This window comes from Alternaria alternata (assembly GCF_001642055.1).
Source record: "Alternaria alternata strain SRC1lrK2f unplaced genomic scaffold CC77scaffold_36, whole genome shotgun sequence".
NCBI lineage: Eukaryota > Fungi > Ascomycota > Dothideomycetes > Pleosporales > Pleosporaceae > Alternaria > Alternaria alternata.
The window spans coordinates 17,314-37,571 of record NW_017306225.1 but is presented as its reverse complement, the minus strand read 5'-3'; the positions used below and the strand labels follow the sequence as shown (position 1 = coordinate 37,571).

Below are 20,258 nucleotides of genomic sequence, written 5' to 3'. Positions count from 1 at the left end.
ACACCATGGAAGGAGTACCGTCAGCTACGAAGTTCAAACACGAACCCCTCCCGGATTCGAATACACACATACGACTGCTAGAAATCCAGGGCATCGATGCATATGATCATGTAGTTTGTCTTCTTACCGCCTGGCCAGTTGAACAAGCTCCAGATTACTATGCTTTGTCGTACGTCTCTCATACGCATACACAGCACGCGCAGCATACTGACCGATCGTCTGCGGTATCAGATACACCTGGGGCTCACCTAATTCAAGTCATGAAATTATTATCAATGGATGTATCTTCATGGCAGGTCGAAATTGCGTCTATGCGCTCAGACAGGCGCTTTCAACGAAAGCGAGCAGGTATTTCTGGATGGACGCTCTCTGCATCGACCAAAGCACCACACAGGAAAAGAGTCACCAAGTGGGTATGATGGCACAGATATACGCAAGATCGCGACATGTATTGGCGTGCGTTGGGCCTCGCATCGACGTCATCGAGTATCGCAGGCCCTACAAGGCAGACGGCACGTATCAATGGGCTTCCAAGGAAGAAGACGCGTACTTGACGCACAGGGACGATAACACGTTGTTGTTTCGATTCATCGATAGGCACAGATCACTTTTGGCCAGCATACACCGGCTCACCCTCAGGTCTGGCTTTGAGCAGACTCGCAACTGGGTAGAACCTAATCCTATCCCGAAAAGCTCTTGGATCGCGCTGCGATGCTTATGTGCGTTCAGTCCTCGTCTAAGACAAACAGTTGCAACCAAGTTCTTCACCTTCATGAAACGCCCATATTTTTCTCGAGTTTGGGTCTTGCAGGAGCTTCATTTGGCCCCAAACATCTCGCTTTGTTGTGGCACGGACGTGCGATCGTTTGACTATCTGCTGGCCGTCAGCATGCTGGTAGACTTCTGGATCAATATCTCTAATTACAAAAAGTCTTTGACCTTCACTGTCTCGCTCATGGCAAGATTGTTTTCAAGGCAGCAATGGTTCTTGCGCCGACAGGAATCTTGCGCGACGGAGATATTTGAGGAAAAGTTCCGCGCAATCCAGAACCAACGCGGATGTCTATCCCTCGCTTCTGGTACTGGAGGACGCCGCCGATTGGCAGTGATCTTAGAGGTCATGCATAGTTTTGGATGCACTGACGTACGCGACAGACTATTCGGCGTCTTGGCTCTGGTAGACTGGGGTCCTGGCAAGGCTGTTGTACCAGACTACGAAAAGGACGGCTACCAGCTTGCTGTTGAAGTACTTCAACTATATCTCGAAAACTCCGAAACCAAACCTGTCTCTGGAATGGCTATCGAGTGGCCTCGCCGACTATGGAAAACCTTTGGAGTTGAGATCCAAGGGCAGGCAATACGAAACGCGAAAGTGAAGAGATACAATGGCTATACGATACCGCACTATCAGTCGCCATTATATTTCGAATTCGATCCTCCCCATATTAGGAAACCATTTCGCGGTGTCAATGGTACTACAGTGGACCCTGGCGATGAATCAGGGCATTCGAGAGATATCTGGTATGGGGTCAGGCTGCTTGAGAACCCGGATCTCCGCAAAAGTGCCTTGGGTTCAAGCGACCTAGCGCCGCGTTATCTTTGGTGCGAGGAGCATGATTCAAGATTCTCGTCCAGGGTCACGTCTCCTCTTGTAAAGATTTTCGATCAAGAGAAGCGATCATTCGCATGGGCACCAGCAGACACGAAACCGAATGACTGGCTACTGTTTAGTGCAGCAAGTACATGGTACAATCGAACGCCTGCGATGGTCGTAGTTAGAGACGGCGATCCAGATCTTGGTACGTTTCTTATCATCGGTCAAGCGTCGAGGAATCCTGGATACCCGTATGGATATCAATACGAGAAATCTATCTTGGCATCCCTCGAGTGGCGACACTTTGAATCCAACTGGCACGCGGAAGACTTGTTTTTCTTCGACTGGAATCACAGAAACCGTTCAGTTGCTTTAGTTGCCAACAGGCCAACGATGGTGGAGACGTCGAAATGGCTAAAGATGGAGGTTTGTGCCTACAAAGGCTCATCATTCTTCAAAGGCCCACGCACCCCAACATCGGATCATCAGAAGCATGCGGCAAGGGTGGTCAGTCAGTGGACAGGAAGGCACACGGCAAGACAGTATGGCAATGCTGCACCGCTACCCGCGCGGTTTCTCACGCTCATGCGATAATGGTATGAGTCGGTTTCTTATCTCGTCACGTCAAATGATGGACTGGCAAGCCCCACTGCTCGATCAACGCTACCATCTCCAACCACAGGCTGTAGAACAACACACGGCAACTCGTTCCACTACTTTTCACTACTGGCGACCACAATTCTGGGTAACGTACTGACTGCATACGAAACAACGTCGTCGATTGGATTGTGCCAAAAGCATGTACCGCAAAGATTATAAGAGTCAACTATCGACTACCACTTCCTCACCAGCAACCCACTGCTCTTTCATCATCACCCATCTCTTGATTCTCTCACCACGTCTGTTTCGTTTCCGTGGGTGATCGCTCTTGGCAAAAATTGCTTGATATCAGTGGGCTTCAAGGAGTTTTAGGATGGGACTTGCCCCTATGGCAGCCGAGGTGACGACAGGCAAGATAAGTTCAAGATACAAGTCTAACTTGTGCAACTACCAAACGAACTTTGGCAGCCCTTTGAAGCGGCGCAGTAATCTGCGGTGCCACCACAGTTACCGTACTTACTGCAGCATAGGCCAGTCTTGCAAATGTAGCCAGCATTGTTGCCTTTTCCAACGTCCCCACATGTGCCATCTGGAGAGACGCTCCCCCTTACAGAAGCGGTATCGCATTTTCCAAAAGCGCTTTGGCAGACAGTGGCAGCACAGTAGTCTGACGTTGTACCACAGTTGCCGTACTTGCTACAACACGAACCAGTCTTGCAGATATAGCCTTTGTTCTTCCCACTTCCCACATTCCCGCAGGTGTTGTCAGGCGTGATGCTCCCTGGTCCGAGAGGCGTCGCAGCCGTATTGGATGAGGTAGCCGTTGCAGTGTTGTTGGAAAAGACAAAACTTGATGAAGGCACATTGGTAGCAGCAGGGGATGAAGGTACGTTGGTAGCAGGAGGGCCGGACGTCATGCTGGCCTCGTCGCGGTAGGAAGATGAAGATATCGGGGGGTTGCACAACCCAAAAGCTGGCTGACAGACGTTCGCAGCGCAGTAGTCGCTGGTGCTTCCGCAGCTTCCATATTTACTGCAGCACCGGCCGCCATTCGGAGGGCAAGTCCAGCCCATATTGTTGCCAGCGTTGATGTTGCCGCACCTTCCATTGAGGGAGTAAACTACGGTCGGGCCAGCATCAGCGCTAGACATCTGTATCTTTGTTAGTATTCTGCTCAATAGTACTGGAAATCTGAATTACGCACCGTATTGGTGGATTTTGGTTGGCGAACCGAGCGGTACCACTGTGAGGTCGATGATTCACCTAGACATTCTGCAACAGTCACAGTCTTGATGCCTCTGCTTTGCACTACCGAGATCATGTAGTTGATGAGCTCGTCATGTGTCCAGACTTCTTGATCGTGAGCTTCGACGATGGTGTAGCCTTGGTCAAGACCATCGATGAAGAGCTGCTTTGCTGTATTGATCCCGGTTTCCGATTGGTACTCCCAATCTTTAGTATTTAGGTCACCAATGATAACGTGGTACTCAAGGTCTTTGAGAACACTAAGGGCGTTGGCGTTGAGTGACAGGAATGGTGGTCGCATGTAGTATGGAAAATATCCTAGGATGTTCATCATAGCTTCCTCGAGTAACGTCATTTCTTGTCGTACTCCGTCGGCGGTCAAAGTTGCAAGGTCCTTATGGCTCCAAGTATGCGAGCCAATTTGATGCCCCATGCTAACCATTCTCTGTAGAGTTGAGTTATAGTCGTAGATGTTGCCCTTGTTAGCTCCGTTGATGAACCAAGTCGCCTTGAAACCAGCGGCTCCCATCCTAGATGTCGTCTTAGTAAGCTCATTGATCGCCAAGACCTAGCCACAGATCGCATACCTGTTGAGGATATCCTCGGAATAGATCCATGGCCCGTCATCGAAACCCGGAGCAATAACCCCAGGCGTAGTACACGAATAGATCTGCAACCCGAACGGAACGGCGGAAGCGAGGGAGACTAATGCGGCGAGAGCACTAACTGCTCCCGTTACCCTACCAAATCCCTGGCTCATTTCGAAGTTCAAGTATAGTTCGGCAGGTAACAGATAGTGGGGTATTGAAGTTTGGACCGAGTGACAGCTAACTGACCGGTGTTTGGAGGCTGAAGTTTACCAATGCAAAGGTCATGCAGATCTGGACTGACAGCGCAATTTAACTGATCCCAGACCATTGTATTTAGTGTAGAATCGGTGCAGCCGAAAGGCCACCAAGTTCAGCCGCAGTCGAGACTCTTCGTAACGAAAGCCATCTCGTACTGCTTCGAGCCACTCGTCGTTGCGAGTCCATGACAGCTCAGCAACATGGCTGGCTGGATGCTACTAATGTGGATGAATTGGCGCCGCAAACTTTGAACCCTAGGCTGTAGAGGGCAAGCGTACAGGTTGCAAGAGTCTGGATTCATGCTGGTTCTGGCGGGAAACACTAATTCCGCATCTCCCCGCGTTCAGCTGACCACTAAATGGGGTAGAACTAGAACAAATCTGGCGCTCGCTGCAGATGCTCTGCTAGATGGTACCAAGGCATATCTCAGCTCGATCTCAGCAGACTTAGTAGCGTGTTCGCCACGAATTTCACTCAAATCACACGCAGTCTCTGGATTGGAGAGCACGCGGCATGACAGACACCCATGATCTGCCACTCTGATGGAAACGAGCAGCTGGAAGTATAAGTATAATACCGCAACTAAAGAGGTACAATCTATCAGAATTCGCTACAGAAAAAGCTCTATCGAAAACAACAGTTGCAACATCATCGTCCCATTCCAATCGTGGCCTCCTCATCGTTGACAGTTACCGTGTGAGGGGCCTTTTCATCAACAGCGTCGTTACTTGAAGCTTCCTTACCTGAGGCGTCGGTATCTTCCGAGATCACCTGCCGGGTTTTGCCCCAGGAGAAAGCGTCCAGGTGCCACATAGTGTAGAAAAGAACAAGGATAGTAAGGAACGGTCCAGTAAAGAAGTAGATGACCAGGCCGACCAGGAACTGGCACTTCGCCTTGCGGCCCTTTGGCATCCAGAAGACGAGGGTAAGCATGTACATGTATGGCACAATCACACCTCCCAAGAAGGCGACAGTAATATACCAGGGTACACTCCGGGCAGCGTGGATAAGTCCAGCGATCGAACCCATGATGAAGATGTTGCAGAACCACGTCTGACAGTTTGAGAAGGCGCGTAACCGTTCGAACCACTGAGTTCCTTTGGCGAAGACAAGGCGGAAATCGTTGACTGTCGCACCCATCGACCAACGTTTGCGTTGCGACATGAAGACCGAGAGCGAAGTCGGGACATCAGTCCATGCGACAGATTTGATCGATTGTCGGGTTTGAACATGTGGTGATGCAGTGAGAACATGGCAAACGTGGTTCCGGTCTTCGCTGTACGCACCACGAAGGTGCTTAAGCATGCCATCCGTCGGGCTCGGACAGTAGCCGAACAACGTTCGCAAAATGTGATCACCGTTGTTCTCTTCGCACACCTTCAGAATCTGGCAACATCCGGGAAGACAGGAGACCTTGTGGGTGACAGTAGACTGGTGTAGACGAGGCAAGCCTTGACTAATGGTGTAAGACGCATTCTGCATCAGGCGCCACATGTTCCACGGTCCGTCCTTGAAGTCTACCCAGACAACACCGCAAACGCCAAAGCACTTGGGGTACCGCGATTCAGAGATGAGGTAGTAGATGCACCATGGATCAAAGACGGTGTCTGCATCCATGCCGACAATCTGGTCAAAGTTGTTGATGCCACAGTCGTCGAGGACGAACGAGGTCATCTCCCCAAACAGCCTATTCGACATGATCGTTGTTGGTCTCTCGTGTCGCTGGTTGAACTTGTATGCTACGTGACAGATTAGTTGTGCGATCTAGAAAGAGGTTAGTTGCATTACCCACCGAACGAGCGGAGAAGGATAAGGCCATCGCGCTTTCCCTTGTTCGTCATCTTGACGATGCATAGGTAGTTGAGACCTCTGTATTGTCCCTTCTGCATGATGATGTCCATAGGCTCCTTGTCCCAGGCCATGTATGCATCCTTCATGTGTATGCGCGATGTCTTTTCCGTCAAGATCGTGTCGAGAAGACATTCGCCAGTGGTCTGCGTCATGCCTGGACCGCGAGCGCGACCATCACAGATGATGAAGACACACTGCTTGTGGTCCTCGATGCCTTTCTGCTCAACGAGTGAATCAAGAGATTTGCGAAGCTCCTCTTCGTTCTCGTTGTAGCATGGTATGATGAGCATGAGTGACTCGGGTGTCTCCGGCGCGGGGTTTTTCTTCTCGGGGCGGAAGAATCGGAAGGCTAGCCATAGGAGGAGGGTGATGACAACCGTGAAGTTGATGAACACACCGTACGTGATGAAGGGAAGGAAGACGTAATGATAGCCTTTGAACCACCAGGAGCCAAAGAGCAGGAAACCGCTAAAACGGGTTAGCAGGGTAGGCGAATGATCTCTCAAAAAGAACTTACTTCAAACCAAAGATGCAGCATTGGAAAGCGAGCTTCCGAAGCTTCATGAGTCTTTGGGCTCGTCGGACCTTCATGCCGTCCGGGTCTGAAAAGTCTGGCTTCTCGTCGACCATGTTGTTGAGTTCACCCAACTGTTTGACTCTCTCCTCACCACGTTTGGTGCAAGTATCCCACATGATACGATCACACTTCTCGTTGGTGAAGACCTCATTGCTGGGTGTGCCGGGGAGCGTAGTCCCTAAAGAGAGGGAGCTTTGGCGGTTGATGTTTCGGGAAGTGTTGTATTTCTCTGAAGCAGTGTCCCACTCATGCAGGACGTTGCTTAGATCTGGTCTCAGAAAGACATTCTCGGGTTCGGAAGGAAGGCTTGAAGCGAGAGGACGAGCTGACTCATTGGAAGACATCGTAGAACTTTTGGTACCTTCGAAATGAGGCAAAGACAAAGAGATGCTGTACAAGCAACATTGAAGGAATCCATCACTGATGTATCAATGCCATCGCTTCGTAGATCTGCAAAGAGTATAGACACATTGCAAGCTCCAAGAACTCCATGGCATTGGCACCAGTGACCTAGACCTCGTGGAAGCCATGCAAATCTACACCGGAGATCGGGATGCACCGTTCAGCAGCCACAATTCTCCGGCGTCTTTGGAACATGCTTGTTGGATCGCAACACGTCGTTGCGGCTGAGAGCCTGGAATCAGTGGATTCAGCTGGACATTTCGGCGCCGCCGCAGCTTTGTGGGGTGAATTGAGTTAAGCGGTTGTGTTTGAAGAGAATGGTGATGGCCTCGGGAGACTGGGCTTCGGCGAGGCGGTAGTGTACTAGGCCTCGGCAGTCACGCAATAAGCGTGACAAGGCTGGAGCAGGGTCTCCCACACCACAATTGCCAAAAGGTACTGCCGTTAGTGTCGCCTTGCCCATACTAGCCAGAAGTTCGTCGATCTTGGCAATACTTGGCTTTCCCTCTCAAGCCTCGGAGAAGTCTCCGCAATGCTTGGCCTTCCACTTTAAGCTTCGGCGAAGCTTCCCCAGCCTGACGCTAAGCTTGCTTGGACAGAACAACAGCACTAGAAGCTACCCACTCACCGCACCCACAAAAGATCCCGCTGGATTCTGGGGTAGCGAAGCGGGTTAGCAGGTGGTGGGCCTAGGCTTGATGCTTGCTTCAACAGTGACATATCCTAACACATCCGCATTTCGCCCCCACACTGATCAAGAACACCATCACGCAAGAATTTGCGCTTCAGGTCTATTTCGCTAAGCGACAGCAGATCTTCGTAAGTCATGACCCATGTCTGTGATTGATCTCTCCATGATCTTTGGGAATACACGGCTCCTGAGCTCAGCACTGTTGCTAGTCGGAAGGTAATGTCTCTTCTATCTCTTAGGTAACGACTTGCAGATCACTGAACCTTCTTGGAATAGGTTGCTTCAAAATGGCCTGCGTCTTGCAGTGCGGAGGTCCGCGGGCTAGATATCTTGGCAGGGACACACGATCGCGGGCGCGAGCGACCTTACCAATGACTGCGCCTGAAGGCTCGCTAACCCCCGGCACACCAGAGTGCAAATTTACTGTCTAGTGCGAAACCCCAGTCGGACAAAAGTCTGATCTGGAGGCGCTTACTCTTCTCGTCCAGTCCCCGGCATGCTGGCATTCCGACCGGGGTGGAGCCATCCAAGGTAGGGCTGATCTGCGCAGATCAGCCCTGCGCAGGGCTGAACGAGTCAAGGCTGAAGTCCAGAGCTAAACAAGACAAGGCTGGTATGATGCGTCTAGAATATGGAGAACAAAATCTAGTTACGCCAATCTTTCTGTCTACGCTCGAATAGGCCAAATCGTACCCATCTTACATTCCAGCTTTGCAATGGGGGATTTTCAATTGTGAGAGAATCTCTTTGATCATTTCATGCGCGTTCGTTGTGTGTGATGGTGGTAAGCTTCGTCACCATCAAGAATCTCCGCTTCAGTCAAGGCGTGAACAAAGATCAACTGTGCAGAGCAGGGCTCCGATGGTCGGGACATCGCGATAGACTCACACTGCCTCGGCTACAGAACACTACACGGACGCTTGTTTCGCGCTACGCAAACATCTCGTTAGGCGCGATGTCGTGATTTCTTGGTGTTTAGAAATTCCACTCCGCGGCTACGGAACGTCCCCTGTACCTTTGTGCATACGCTCACACGTGTTTCAGTTAGCAGCACCCAGCCGTCTGGACCTCATGCTATCGTGCACATACTCGCACCCCTTTTGGTTAGAAACACCCAACCGTCTGGACTCCATACCACTTGTCAACATCCCGGTCAGTAAGGGCCCGGCTTGTAGGGTAAACCATTGTGGCTCTCCGAAGCGAGTCGCCACCAGCTGTAACAAATCCAATAGATTTTGCATCCTTGTGGCGCCTTCGATGGAAAGCTGAGAAGTGCTTCCGTCAAGCCTGACTAGTTTCCATGTTAGGAGAGCCCGAGCAAAGGCCTGTACCTCCTGCAAGCCACAGTGCTCTAAACCTTAACGGATTTACAAGCCAACGACTTCTGCACGTGTAGGCCTCGATGGCATACTGTCGATGAGTTGAGGTCTCGCCAGACGGGATGAGAAAGTGCCACCCATCGTCGAGGCATGAGCATCTAGATCGAATCAGTGAGCACGGAGTCTGCGGAAACTTCAGCATGTCAGCCCTGGCTCGAACGTCGGTGTAGCCGTGGAGAAGAATGCTGCTATCTACATTCAGCGAAGTAGGCTTGTATGAGCAGAAGCCTTGTGGAGCGGAGAGGGAGGATAGTGTACAGTCTTTCTTCATGGTTTGAAGGCGAGATCAAAGGCTGTAGAGCCTACATGAGTATAAAGACACCACAAGTTCTATCCATAAACCAGCACCAGCCTTCGCAGTCAGCACTTCCATCTTTACACAAAGGCCTCGACCTTTTGCCTCGATCGTTTCGTCGAACTTCTATCTTCTTCCTCTCAGCATCATCCTTACACATCATAAACCATCATGACTACCATCACTTTCAACGAGGGCATGTTCAGCGACAAGTTCGTATCGCTCGACAAGAAGCCCGAGATCATCGTCACCGAATGCTCTCTGCCTCTGACTCCACCGCCAGAGGAGATCAACGAATCACCTTTCTGGACTACAGAGAACCCAATTCAAGTGGAAGAAGTACAGACACTCAACACTTCTGAACCTGAGTCCATCGTGGCCGTCATTGGTGTTGGTTATGTCGGCACCCACCTCGTCGAAGCATTCGCCAACCATTACAATGTCATTGCTTTCGATCTCAGCACCAAAAGGCTTGACGAAGTTTCGAAACAACTCACTGGCCTTCCGATTCAGTTCACGTCAAACGCTGCTGATATCAGCCAAGCTACACATGTTCTCATCTCCGTGCCAACGATCCTCACGGACGACAAGAAAGTGGACACTACATACCTGCGCAGTGCCATTGCTACTGTGGAGAAGTACGTCAAGCCTGGATCCACCATCGTTGTTGAGAGCTCTGTTGCTGTTGGTATGACACGAGAGCTCGTTGGTCCGCTCATGGCATCAAAGAACTTCAAGGTCGGCATGTCGCCTGAGCGCGTTGACCCAGGCCGCACATTTCCCGCTTTCGAGGACATCTCTAAGATTGTCTCTGGTCTTGATGCCGCATCTCTGGAGTCTATTTCCACTCTTTACGGCCGTGTCTTCAACAAGCTGCTTCCTGTCTCTTCTCCCGAAGTCGCCGAGATGACTAAGCTGTACGAGAACTGCCAACGCATGGTATGTGCGACGTATGCCAACGAGATGGCCGATGCCTGCAGCAGCATCGGCATCGACGCTTTCGAGGTCAGCAATGCCGCAGCATCCAAACCCTTTGGTTACCTACCTTTCCGCCCTGGTCCAGGTATCGGAGGCCACTGCATCCCTGTCAACCCGTACTATCTCCTCTCCAACCTTCACATGCCACTGCTCGAGCATGCGGCTACGATATCATCATCCCGACCCAGAGACGTCGCCAGGAGCTTTGTGCGATCTGTACTTCAAGAGAAGGATTACAGCGTAGATCCGAGCCAACTTCGACTGCTCGTCGTCGGTGTAGGTTTCAAGCGCGGCCAGAGCGTCATGAGCAACTCTCCTGGTGCTGCCATCGCCCATACGTTGAAGAGCGAATACAACTGCCATATTGAGTTCGCGGATCCGTTGGTTTCCACGGCTCTTTACAGTGCAGTGCCGAAGATGGATACGGAGGCGAACTGGAGTGTCGATTATCTCAGCACCTACGACGGTATCATTGTCTCTGTCAACCAAGAGGGTCTTGATATGGATGTTCTAGCAAACTTGCCAAGTAGTGTCAAGGTACACGACTTTTCCGGCATTTTGAAGAACTCTATCAGTAGTGTCCCGTCACTAGCTGCCAAGAAGGAGATCTGCTAGGAGGTCATCATTTCAGTAACATTTCATGCTCTGGGTTTATTGAAAAATGGTGTTTCTGGAGTTCATAGAAGAATACGAATATCTCTTGTCAAAAACCGTGTTTTCGCGACTCACACACATGACATCGTTTCGTATCTTAGTGCTGGCAAGCGACTCATGGCGATAGCTCGCGGGTTGATAGAACGCACTCTAGCTGCGATGCGACCCGTCTCATGCTCAAGCTCTCAAAGTGTTATCGCCATCAACATTCTCAAGATGTAAACCCGTGCTCCTCTTCAGATCATCGTGCAAATCCGAGATCTTCCCATCTTTCACGTTGATCTCTTTCTGGTACACAGCGACATCAGCCTCATCGCCAAATATCGCAGCAACCTCCTCCAGCGGCAGGCCATTCGTGTTGGGGAAGAAAAACCAGATGACCAATCCACCAATGGTGCCGGGAATAATGAAGACGAGGTAGAACTTCCATCCGATGGTAATGAAGGCTGTAGGCGCGGCCTGCAGCCAGACGATGTTGGTGAAGGAGATTGTTGCAACGCCCAGGGAGATGCCCTTTGAGCGGAGGTGCGTCGGCCAAATTTCACCGAGATAGGAGAATTGGGTACCTGGGTAGCGGTTAGAGCGGATAAAGCATGGGGTTAGAGTGTTTGTTTACCGTCGAGACATAGACCGTATGGGACTTGGAAGATGTAGAACATGGCGACGGCCGCGAGTAATGCCGGCTTGTTGTTCGAGCTACCAAATTCCGCGACTAAAGCGGCTTCCACGATTAGTGTTGCCATGCAGCCTAGAATTCCACTGGCGATATATTTGTTTCGTGGGAAGCGGTCCACGAGTGGAATTGCCATGATGTTGGTACCCAAGCTGAACGTCAGCCACGCGGCGGGGTACAAAAGCTGCTTGACCGGCGAGAAGCCTAGATTCTTGTAAAGAGTAGGTCCGTAGTCTATGAGATGTCAGAGGATGGTAATCGAGGTACGCATAGCAACTCACTATTGATGACAAGTACGCCAGAGCACTGACAAAAGAACGTCAGGCCCAGCGTGTAGAATGCTCGTTTCCTATAGGAGGGTTTGCGAAATATCGTTACCCAGCTGCTCCCCAGTGTTCTATCAATCGCGATCTGCTTGGAGATCTGATAGAACTCTGACCGAGCATACTCGTTGTCCGGATCCGCAGGGTCTCCATGTAAGCGATCGAGAATGACACGCGCTTCATCGATGCGGTCTTTCATGATCAGCCATCTGGGCGATTCAGGGATCCAGTACAGCCCGCTCAGTAAGATTAGCGGCCATGCGCATTGTAGAGCCAGCGGTGGTCGCCAGGTGTTCTCTCCGAGTTTCGTCGCGAAGAAGAAGCCGAAGCCGACCCATCCTTGTATGCAGTACCCAAGAATCAGAAAGACAGCGTGAATGTCGACAAGACCTCCTCTCATCTTGACAGGTACGACCTCGTTCATCCAAATCGGAATGGCCGCGAGGATCATGAATGCGCTGGCACCGGCAACAAAGCGGAAGAAGATGAATTCTCCGATGTTGGTGCTGCCGGCGAGAAAAGCGCCAGACAAAATAGCTAACATAGCACTCTGTATATCCATCAGCCCACGACAGAACGATGAACGTGATAGAACTTACAATCGCGATGCCCCACTTGCGCCCATACCGGTCAGAGATGTTTGGAAGCAGCAAAGTGCCGACAACACCGCCAGCTTGGAACAGTCCGTTGGTCGTGGAGATGAGGTCGGTGCCGTTCTCTCGTGTATCAAGCTCAAAATAACTGATGAAGGATGGTTGCCCGAGTGTAGTGCCGATAATGGAAGCTGTGTAGCCATAGCTCATTGATCCAAGACCTACGAACAGGAGGATCAAGACATTGAAGGTGTTGACGCGCCCTTTCCGCTTGCCAGGCATAGCCATGTTCGACTGATGAATTTGATGACACAATCACGTGACTTGTTGGATACAGTGAACAGGATGCAGCGAGCTTCGAATATGAGGAAAACAAAGGCTTAAGTGCGTATGCCAGATCTTGGATACAGAATTTTAGGATCGCAACCAATTGCACCATAAAGGTGGTTGGTGTAGGCCTTTCATGAGCTCGCAGCTAAAATGCGCTCGGTAGCGACTCGCTTGGCACGCATCGTGCGAAGACATATTGTGCGGAGAAAGGCTGGTAGCGTTAAATGTCGGGTCTGAGTAAGACCGGACTAATTAGCCTATCGAATTGGAAAGTCGAAGAGATCTCGGGTAGCTCAAAATCTTCGTCTTTCAGCGCCAGCCGCGCTGGGGACGACTCGCAGTGACGACGTCGTGAGCAGACAAAAAATAGAGGAGCATAGGTACGCAGTCTAGGCTTTTCGTACCTTTAATCTCTTTCGGATACCTGAAGTCGATCCATAACCACCCAGATGCTGAACCATCGCACGAAGGAATAGTCGGGTAGCGAGCTCGAAGCGATATTCGTTGTACTCTGATCGCATGGCAGTGTAGAATAGTTACGTTTGGCCTCCAGGTTTCAGTTTTTATGAGGCTCTGTCTGCTTCGGAACTAGCTCGTAGGGGACAATATTTAAGAAGTCTGCCGGAATACTGGAAGACGCTATCAATTGTGTGCTCTGCTGAGCAGCTGAAAAATAGCTCTACTGTCTTACACCAGTCTTATCGAGAATCAAATCTTAGGATCCGGTTAAATGGAAAGACTGTTGAGCTGCGAAGGATGTGGCTGTGTGGAGATAGCAGATGCGGAACGTTCCGATTCCGATAGGAAATTCCGAAGAACACGAAAGTCTCGGGGCCGTCACGTAAGCTAGAACCTGAGTAACACTTTGCGCGGTAACACGATCACTATTTGGAACTTTTTTAGTACATGAAAAGAAACGAACTCATTTCCTGGTCATCTAAAGGACTTCATTTTCACAATCGGGGTGTCAGATCGACGCACCGCTACTTACCTGTCTTGCGATTGTGCAGCAAGATCTGCTAGTGACCCGAAAAGCCAATAGACGAGGCCGGTAGTGCCTCGTTCACTGTATTCTGAGCCTCCTGAATCTCATGCTTGGCCATGAGAGAAAAGAAATGATAACCTCATATGTACGGTTCGCGTAACCAAGGACGACGGAACGACGGAACGACGGGATGGCCAAAGCATGTAACCTTGGGTAGTGTTGACTAAGTAGAAGAACGATCTTTTTGTTGTCAAGAATATGATTTTGAAAATATGGAATTAGTAGCTCTACTCCATCAACAGTGCGATCATTTCGTACTCCTAATTGCGTTTGTGGGATGACTTCTTTTTTGGATTGCGTTTCATTGTACTATGCTAAGATGTAGATTGGAATAGCGAGGGATCAAGCATTTGACACTCGAGTCTCACAATCGAAGATGATTTTGAAATTATTGTTCGAAGATCTTGCAGCGTGCTGAAGGGCAGTGGAAACGTCGACCGTTCACTAGAGTGCCCCCCTCCTTACAAAACGATACTTCTTAGTCTGCTCCTCCTGAATTGCATCACATCATGTGCGCGTGCAGAACATTACGTGCCAATCGTCGTTGGCAAATGTCTTTCTTGTCTTCCACCGAGGTATGTATCTGGTGAATCTATTCGAAACCATCGCCTTTCATATCATATCCTCTTTCCACCGCTCGTAAGACAGATCGAAGACTTACAGTGCGACCTTCAAACTTGCTCGCCACCAATAGTGCTCATCGGCGTGGCAGCCCTGGGTTGTCTGTCTCTCAAGTTCCCGGAATCCAAAGAAAATATACTTCGAGCACGTATTAGCGAGCCGAAAATGTAAAATAAGAAAGGCAAGGGCACGCATGCTAATGACAAAAAGGCAGGTATTGTAGAAGCCCAGTGTATGCCCAGACTCCTGTATATCTGAGTAGTGAACAAAGGAAATACAGCTCCAAAGATGGACCGCAAAACCGCGTTCGCGGCGAGTACTGAGGCAGCATAAACAGTGTAGGAATCAATGAGGTAGTTGGTGATTGAGAGAATCACGAGTACAACCCCAGATTCAAGCGGTACACCAGCTGCAATACTAGCGAGCCAGTGTATGCTGGCACTATTAGTCCATGCGAACCAGAAAAGACCGATAAGTATCGCAATCGCTCCAATAATACTAGGAGGCAGGCGTGCTTCAGGTTCGGCATGTCCTGAGGCACTTTGCTCCAGAATGCTGTTATAACGTCGAATCTCGAAGATTGAGTAGATGACAGCACCCATCATTCCGACTGCCAGGCTGATGAACGCAAGTCCGCCGATGCTGTTCGACCACCCACGAGCTTCCCGGTAAACGATGGGGAAGGCTGGAAAGAGCATGTAAAGTATTCCATACAGGATCTGGGATAATTTCAGTTGCTGTCCATCGCCTCAAAGCGATAATGACTTACTGCGACATAGATGGAAAGCAGAAGCACGATCGGCTCCCGAAACAGTAAAGTCCACGGCCTGGGCAGGGCCTTTTGAAATGCTTCTTTAGCACTTGTTTTTCCGCGCCGAACATCCATATCGCTTTTGTAGTGTTTCGTTGTCAATTTCGAAAGATGAGCAGCTCTTCGACGGAGGAGGACTGGGGCATAGGTCTCGGGAATCAAGATGACCCCTATCAATCAGACGGCACCGACGAATATCGCCATCGCACCCTGAACCCAGCGCCAGCCTAGATTCTGATCAACAAAGCCACTAACTGTAAGGTTTTAGAATTAGCAGTGCTTGTTGGAACGCTCTCATATAAACGTTAGGGTTGGATACGTACCGGTTGGGCCAATAACTGGGCCGAGGAACGGAGCAGCCGCAAAGATGGTCAGTGCCAACCCTCGCTCTCCAGCTTCGAACATGTCTGCAATAGCTCCATCAGCATTAGTCTGATACGAAGAGCCAAACGCGCCAGCGAGGAAACGGAAGATGATGAGACTTTGTACGCTGGGCGCAACGACGGTAGCGACACTGAATATATTAACCACGGCGTAGGTAAAGGAAAACACATATTTCCGGCCGTAAAGCTCTGACCGAACATCAGTACAGAAGTTGACAGCTGCAAAAGAGTACCTACCGCTCAAGGGACCTCAAAGTAGAGGTCCAATGGCAAGCCCCAGAACAAACAAAGAAAGTCCCAGAACGACAACATGCTGTGATGCGTCAAAGGGAGGTGAAGCCCCACTTGCGAATGGATGTGAACTCCAACGGATTGACAGGATCGCGTAACATCCAATCGACGATGAACGGGTCACTTTCGATCCCAGAACCTTTGTATTCGACATTTGTAAGGAAATCATAAGCCAGGTCCTTATTCAACAGCTGGTCAACCCGTCGGAATAAGGCTCTTGTGTTGTAACCTGCCATTGGTTTTTGCAATGATAGCTGATCGAACGTCAGGTCAATCGTTCATAGAAAGTCATAACGCTGTACACTATTAGGGAGAGCGTCTCCGTACGCTGAACATACCTCTGCGTGTATCGAACAAGTGTGATGATGGGACGCGATTTAGGCTAGGCAACGTGCGAACTTTGCAGAGTGTATCTGTGAGAGCGATGCATATAATGAAGGTTTACAAGGGCTTTTGCCCATGGGAATCAGTCAAAACGTTTCTCAACTAATCCTTGCCGCAGAAAGCATTATTTGGCAGAGTGTGAGGCGTAACTGTAGGCAATAGTGCTTGCTTCACGTTACTAAAGATAGCGGGAGATAGCTCGTGTATTCAGACTACAGGTGTAGGTTGTAAAGAGAATAATCCTTACCTCGCTCTGTAGAGCGAGGCGCGCCTTATAAGCAGGTTTAGCGCGTACTCTGTTCCTTCGAGGGACGTGTGCCTCAAGTCCTTGTTACACAGAGTGCAGAGACGCTAGGGGCACCGACTGCAATGTCCCGCCAAGGTGTAAGGGATTAGGACGATCAAAGACGTTTTTCATCATGTTCGCCTTTTAGATGAGCTTAGGTCCGATTCCACCACTCTTCGAGGCATTCTGTAGCCCTCATATGACTCGGAGGCGGCACGCGCGAACTTAATTTCATTGCTGATACGCGTGCCAGCTTACTATGTCAATTCTCCACGTACTGCGTCTGTTGTTGCTGAGTAAAATCGCGAACTTTCAATTGAGCCGCCCCCTTGAAACGTAGGGAATAGACCTTCGTGGATGTCGGTCCTTTCCTCTTTGGTATCCCATAGCCGCTCCGCTGGTGCCGCTAAAGACGGCCCTTTGCTTGTCCATGCATGATGATGCGTAATGATGCAGATGATTACACGATGCCCGAGTCGGTTTCTATATGAACTGAATGCTTTCCTTTGAGCTATCCACATCTCAGCTCCGTTCCCCGTCGTTCAAAATTCATTTTCAGACACTTCGAACAATGGCTTTCAATCAACCAATTCCTTCTATTTCTCAATCTGACGCTACTGTAACGGTTCGAATCATTGATACTGGTTCAAGAGCTTGTATTTCTGCTTCTGAATTCTTCGAGCCTACCATACCTGGCCATGAAGTTCTCGCCAATTCACCTGCCTATCCTTTTCTCATCGAACACGGTTCAGGCCGCAAAGTCATATTTGACCTTGGTATCCGCAAGGACTGGCGCAACCTTTCTCCAGCGCTGCTCAAGATGTTCAAGCCTGCAGGCGTAGAGGTTCATGGAGATAAGGACGTCGTCGATGTTCTGGAGGAGGGTGGCGTAAAGAAAGAGGATATTAATGCTGTGATATGGAGGTAAGTTTCCCCCATTCCCACGATAAGATCCTTATCTAATCATCTTAAATTGTCGTCATTGGCACTTTGATCACGTGGGTGATACCTCACGTTCTGCTCCTGATACAGAGCTTATTGTTGGGCCCGGCTTTTCCAATGCTCCCATTCCTGGCTACCCGGCAAACCAAAACAGCCCGATTCTGGAAACAGATTACAAGTTAGTTTCCGTACAACAATGGAAACACATGACTGATTGCTCTGTACAGGGATCGCCCACTCCGTGGGATCGACTTCGCCACGGATGGGGTTTTGAAGCTTGGGCGCTTTGATGCCTTAGACTATTTCGAGGATGGCAGTCTCTACCTGCTCAATGCGCCAGGGGTACGATATCCTGTCTCTCAACCACGACGTTTTCGTGTCGTCCTGCGTTCCGTTAGCAATGAGACTAACGTTCTGTCGACAGCACACTATAGGACACATCTGCGCACTGGCTCGCACCACACCAACGACCTTCATTTTTATGGGAGGCGACGTCTGTCACCATTGCGGCGAGTTTCGCCCAACCGAATACTTACCTATCCCGACAACCTTATCTCCATCCCCCATCACAAACCCTCCGTTTGCTCCGAATAGCTTCTGTCCAGGCTCTGTACTCCGAGCCATTCACCCTCAGAAGTCAGCCACAAAGCCATTTTATAGGGTCAAGGAAGGCCAGCATCTTCTCCAGGACTTCGTGGAAATGCAGAAGACACTGGAAAAGATGACCGAGTTCGACGCTGATGAGTACGTGCTTGTGGTTGTAGCGCATGACCGTACCTTGTTGGATGTCCTAGAGTTCTACTCAGCCAATGCAAACTCTTGGAAGGAAAAAGGATGGAGAGAAGCGGGTATGTGGAGGTTTTTGGCTGATTTCAGATTCGCCATACACCGTAGCTCACTCTGAACGAGCTGAAAACTGCGCAGGAAGATTACTACTGATTTATCTCGTGAATCGCTCTTCCGCCTTTCTTCCGCCTTGCAAACTGATAACTGTGTTAAGTGATCCATTTCTATATATGTCTCACAAAGTGTACGACGTGATAGGATGTGCAAGCCATACGGAGCATCTTGAGGATTCATCAGGGTACACTAGCATATAGAATACCGGTCTGATCGCCCCTCTATTCTTGTATCGTGAAACTCCGCTCGCCGACAGCCGATTACCAACAACCGAACAGCCGATGATCCCCCGTCTAGTCATGGAACTACATGGTTCTTGACCTGGGTTCTGATATGAGCAATTCTGGGTCAAGGTAGTCTTGATCTAACAAGAGACGAGGTAGCCGCAACGAATAGGTTATCGAAGTACTCGGCGTCCTAGCTATGTCGTCTGCTGTCCACCGATCAATTCCAGGGAGCAATTATGGTATGGTAATTTGTTGTAAAGGTTAGTAATTAATTTGAGTAGGCAGCCTAGACGACCGTGAGGTCCACATGAACGTCTTTCTTAGGGGTACGCTGATAGACAAGTCGGGTTTAGGTTAGGATTGGGTTACCTCGATAGGTAACGACTTGTCTTAACAAATTGCGACTTGTTCCAATGAATCGCGACTAGTCTGAACAGATCGCGACTACTCTCAATAAGCGGTAACTAGTCTCGATGATCATTCGCTAGTCTCAATGGGTAGCGACTAGTTCTAACTCAGTCTAGTCACTACCAGTCTAAGCAACAGTGAACGTACTTTGTGTGCAGCAGGATTGTTCTTCAACAATCTGTTCTCTAGTTCAGGTGCTTCCTCTTATCATTGACCAAGCAGATCTAATTTTGGACGTAGTTGTGCTTACCTCCGGCCTTTGGATGACAGCTAACTAAGGTTGATGATCGACGACCGAAAACCGACAACCGATGACCGACCTCCGATAACCGATAGCCGATAACCGACAACCGCCACCTCTGAGCGAAAACCGACAACCAGCAACCGACAACCAACAGCTCTGACCGAAAATCGACAAATAATAGCTCTGTTTGGAGATTGATAATCACTGTTTACTTGCACGTCATGTCAATTCAAGAACTCATTCTGCTATATTATTTCATCATTGATCATGTGGAACGTACTCGGAAGCATACAGCTTCTTTCAGGTTTTGGTTTTAGCAGTTCTACTTTCAATCAAAGTTATCACGACCACCCTGTAGTTACAGTTCAAAATGGCACCCTTATCGGAATCAGAGACACGCGTTATAATCAAGACCTCTTCTTGGGAATTCCTTACGCTTAACCTCCCGTCGGAAACTTAAGACTCAACCACTTAACGAGAAGTGGCATGAGCGATCAGCAAAGTCATACGGACCGTGGTGTTATTCCATTCCCCAATCATTTCCCGGGTTCAATCAGAATGGTTTTGCCCACGATGAGAGCGAAGATTGTCTCACTCTGAACGTGGTACGGCCTGTTGGAGTGCCAAGCATTACCGGGCTGCCTGTTCTCGCATGGATAAATGGCGGTGGCTTTCAAGAGGGC

The 20,258-nt window shown here is 49.8% G+C and overlaps 8 protein-coding genes across 8 annotated transcripts; 4 read left to right on the top strand and 4 right to left on the bottom strand.

Annotated features, from left to right (window-relative positions):
* Positions 1-5: 5 nt before the first annotated feature.
* CC77DRAFT_949803 (HET-domain-containing protein) lies at positions 6-466 on the top strand (the record flags this gene model as incomplete). The annotated part of the gene is made up of 2 exons (XM_018535278.1): positions 6-169; positions 232-466. Coding segments are annotated over 2 exons (399 nt in total), but the record flags the coding sequence as incomplete, so codon positions are not given.
* A 423-nt stretch (positions 467-889) lies between these two features.
* On the top strand, positions 890-2,188 carry CC77DRAFT_1067381 (hypothetical protein; the record flags this gene model as incomplete). Its single annotated transcript, XM_018528987.1, has 1 exon — positions 890-2,188. One exon carries the CDS (start codon positions 890-892, stop codon positions 2,186-2,188), a length of 1,299 nt encoding a protein of 432 aa, XP_018379342.1.
* A 440-nt stretch (positions 2,189-2,628) lies between these two features.
* Positions 2,629-4,276, bottom strand: CC77DRAFT_1055189 (glycoside hydrolase/deacetylase; the record flags this gene model as incomplete). The annotated part of the gene is made up of 3 exons (XM_018527831.1): positions 4,027-4,276; positions 3,399-3,969; positions 2,629-3,345 (listed from the first exon to the last, which is right to left on the bottom strand). Exons 1-3 carry the CDS (start codon positions 4,197-4,199, stop codon positions 2,629-2,631), a joined length of 1,461 nt encoding a protein of 486 aa, XP_018379341.1. The 5' UTR covers positions 4,200-4,276.
* Positions 4,277-4,935: 659 nt separating this feature from the next.
* CC77DRAFT_1002156 (hypothetical protein) lies at positions 4,936-6,768 on the bottom strand (the record flags this gene model as incomplete). Its single annotated transcript, XM_018523179.1, has 3 exons — positions 4,936-6,026; positions 6,080-6,606; positions 6,656-6,768. 3 exons carry the CDS (start codon positions 6,766-6,768, stop codon positions 4,936-4,938), a joined length of 1,731 nt encoding a protein of 576 aa, XP_018379340.1.
* A 2,912-nt stretch (positions 6,769-9,680) lies between these two features.
* On the top strand, positions 9,681-11,075 carry CC77DRAFT_949749 (nucleotide sugar dehydrogenase; the record flags this gene model as incomplete). Its single annotated transcript, XM_018535276.1, has 1 exon — positions 9,681-11,075. The coding sequence occupies one exon, from the start codon at positions 9,681-9,683 to the stop codon at positions 11,073-11,075; it is 1,395 nt and encodes a 464-aa protein (XP_018379339.1).
* Positions 11,076-11,166: 91 nt separating this feature from the next.
* On the bottom strand, positions 11,167-12,985 carry CC77DRAFT_1002152 (MFS transporter; the record flags this gene model as incomplete). Its single annotated transcript, XM_018523178.1, has 4 exons — positions 11,167-11,680; positions 11,731-12,021; positions 12,069-12,660; positions 12,710-12,985. The coding sequence occupies 4 exons, from the start codon at positions 12,983-12,985 to the stop codon at positions 11,292-11,294; spliced, it is 1,548 nt and encodes a 515-aa protein (XP_018379338.1). The 3' UTR covers positions 11,167-11,291.
* A 1,764-nt stretch (positions 12,986-14,749) lies between these two features.
* Positions 14,750-16,338, bottom strand: CC77DRAFT_1035931 (MFS general substrate transporter; the record flags this gene model as incomplete). The annotated part of the gene is made up of 6 exons (XM_018526973.1): positions 14,750-15,418; positions 15,469-15,660; positions 15,694-15,764; positions 15,834-16,082; positions 16,131-16,132; positions 16,181-16,338. 6 exons carry the CDS (start codon positions 16,336-16,338, stop codon positions 14,750-14,752), a joined length of 1,341 nt encoding a protein of 446 aa, XP_018379337.1.
* A 1,087-nt stretch (positions 16,339-17,425) lies between these two features.
* Positions 17,426-18,700, top strand: CC77DRAFT_1067375 (hypothetical protein; the record flags this gene model as incomplete). Its single annotated transcript, XM_018528986.1, has 3 exons — positions 17,426-17,778; positions 18,024-18,138; positions 18,221-18,700. 3 exons carry the CDS (start codon positions 17,426-17,428, stop codon positions 18,698-18,700), a joined length of 948 nt encoding a protein of 315 aa, XP_018379336.1.
* Positions 18,701-20,258: the final 1,558 nt, after the last annotated feature.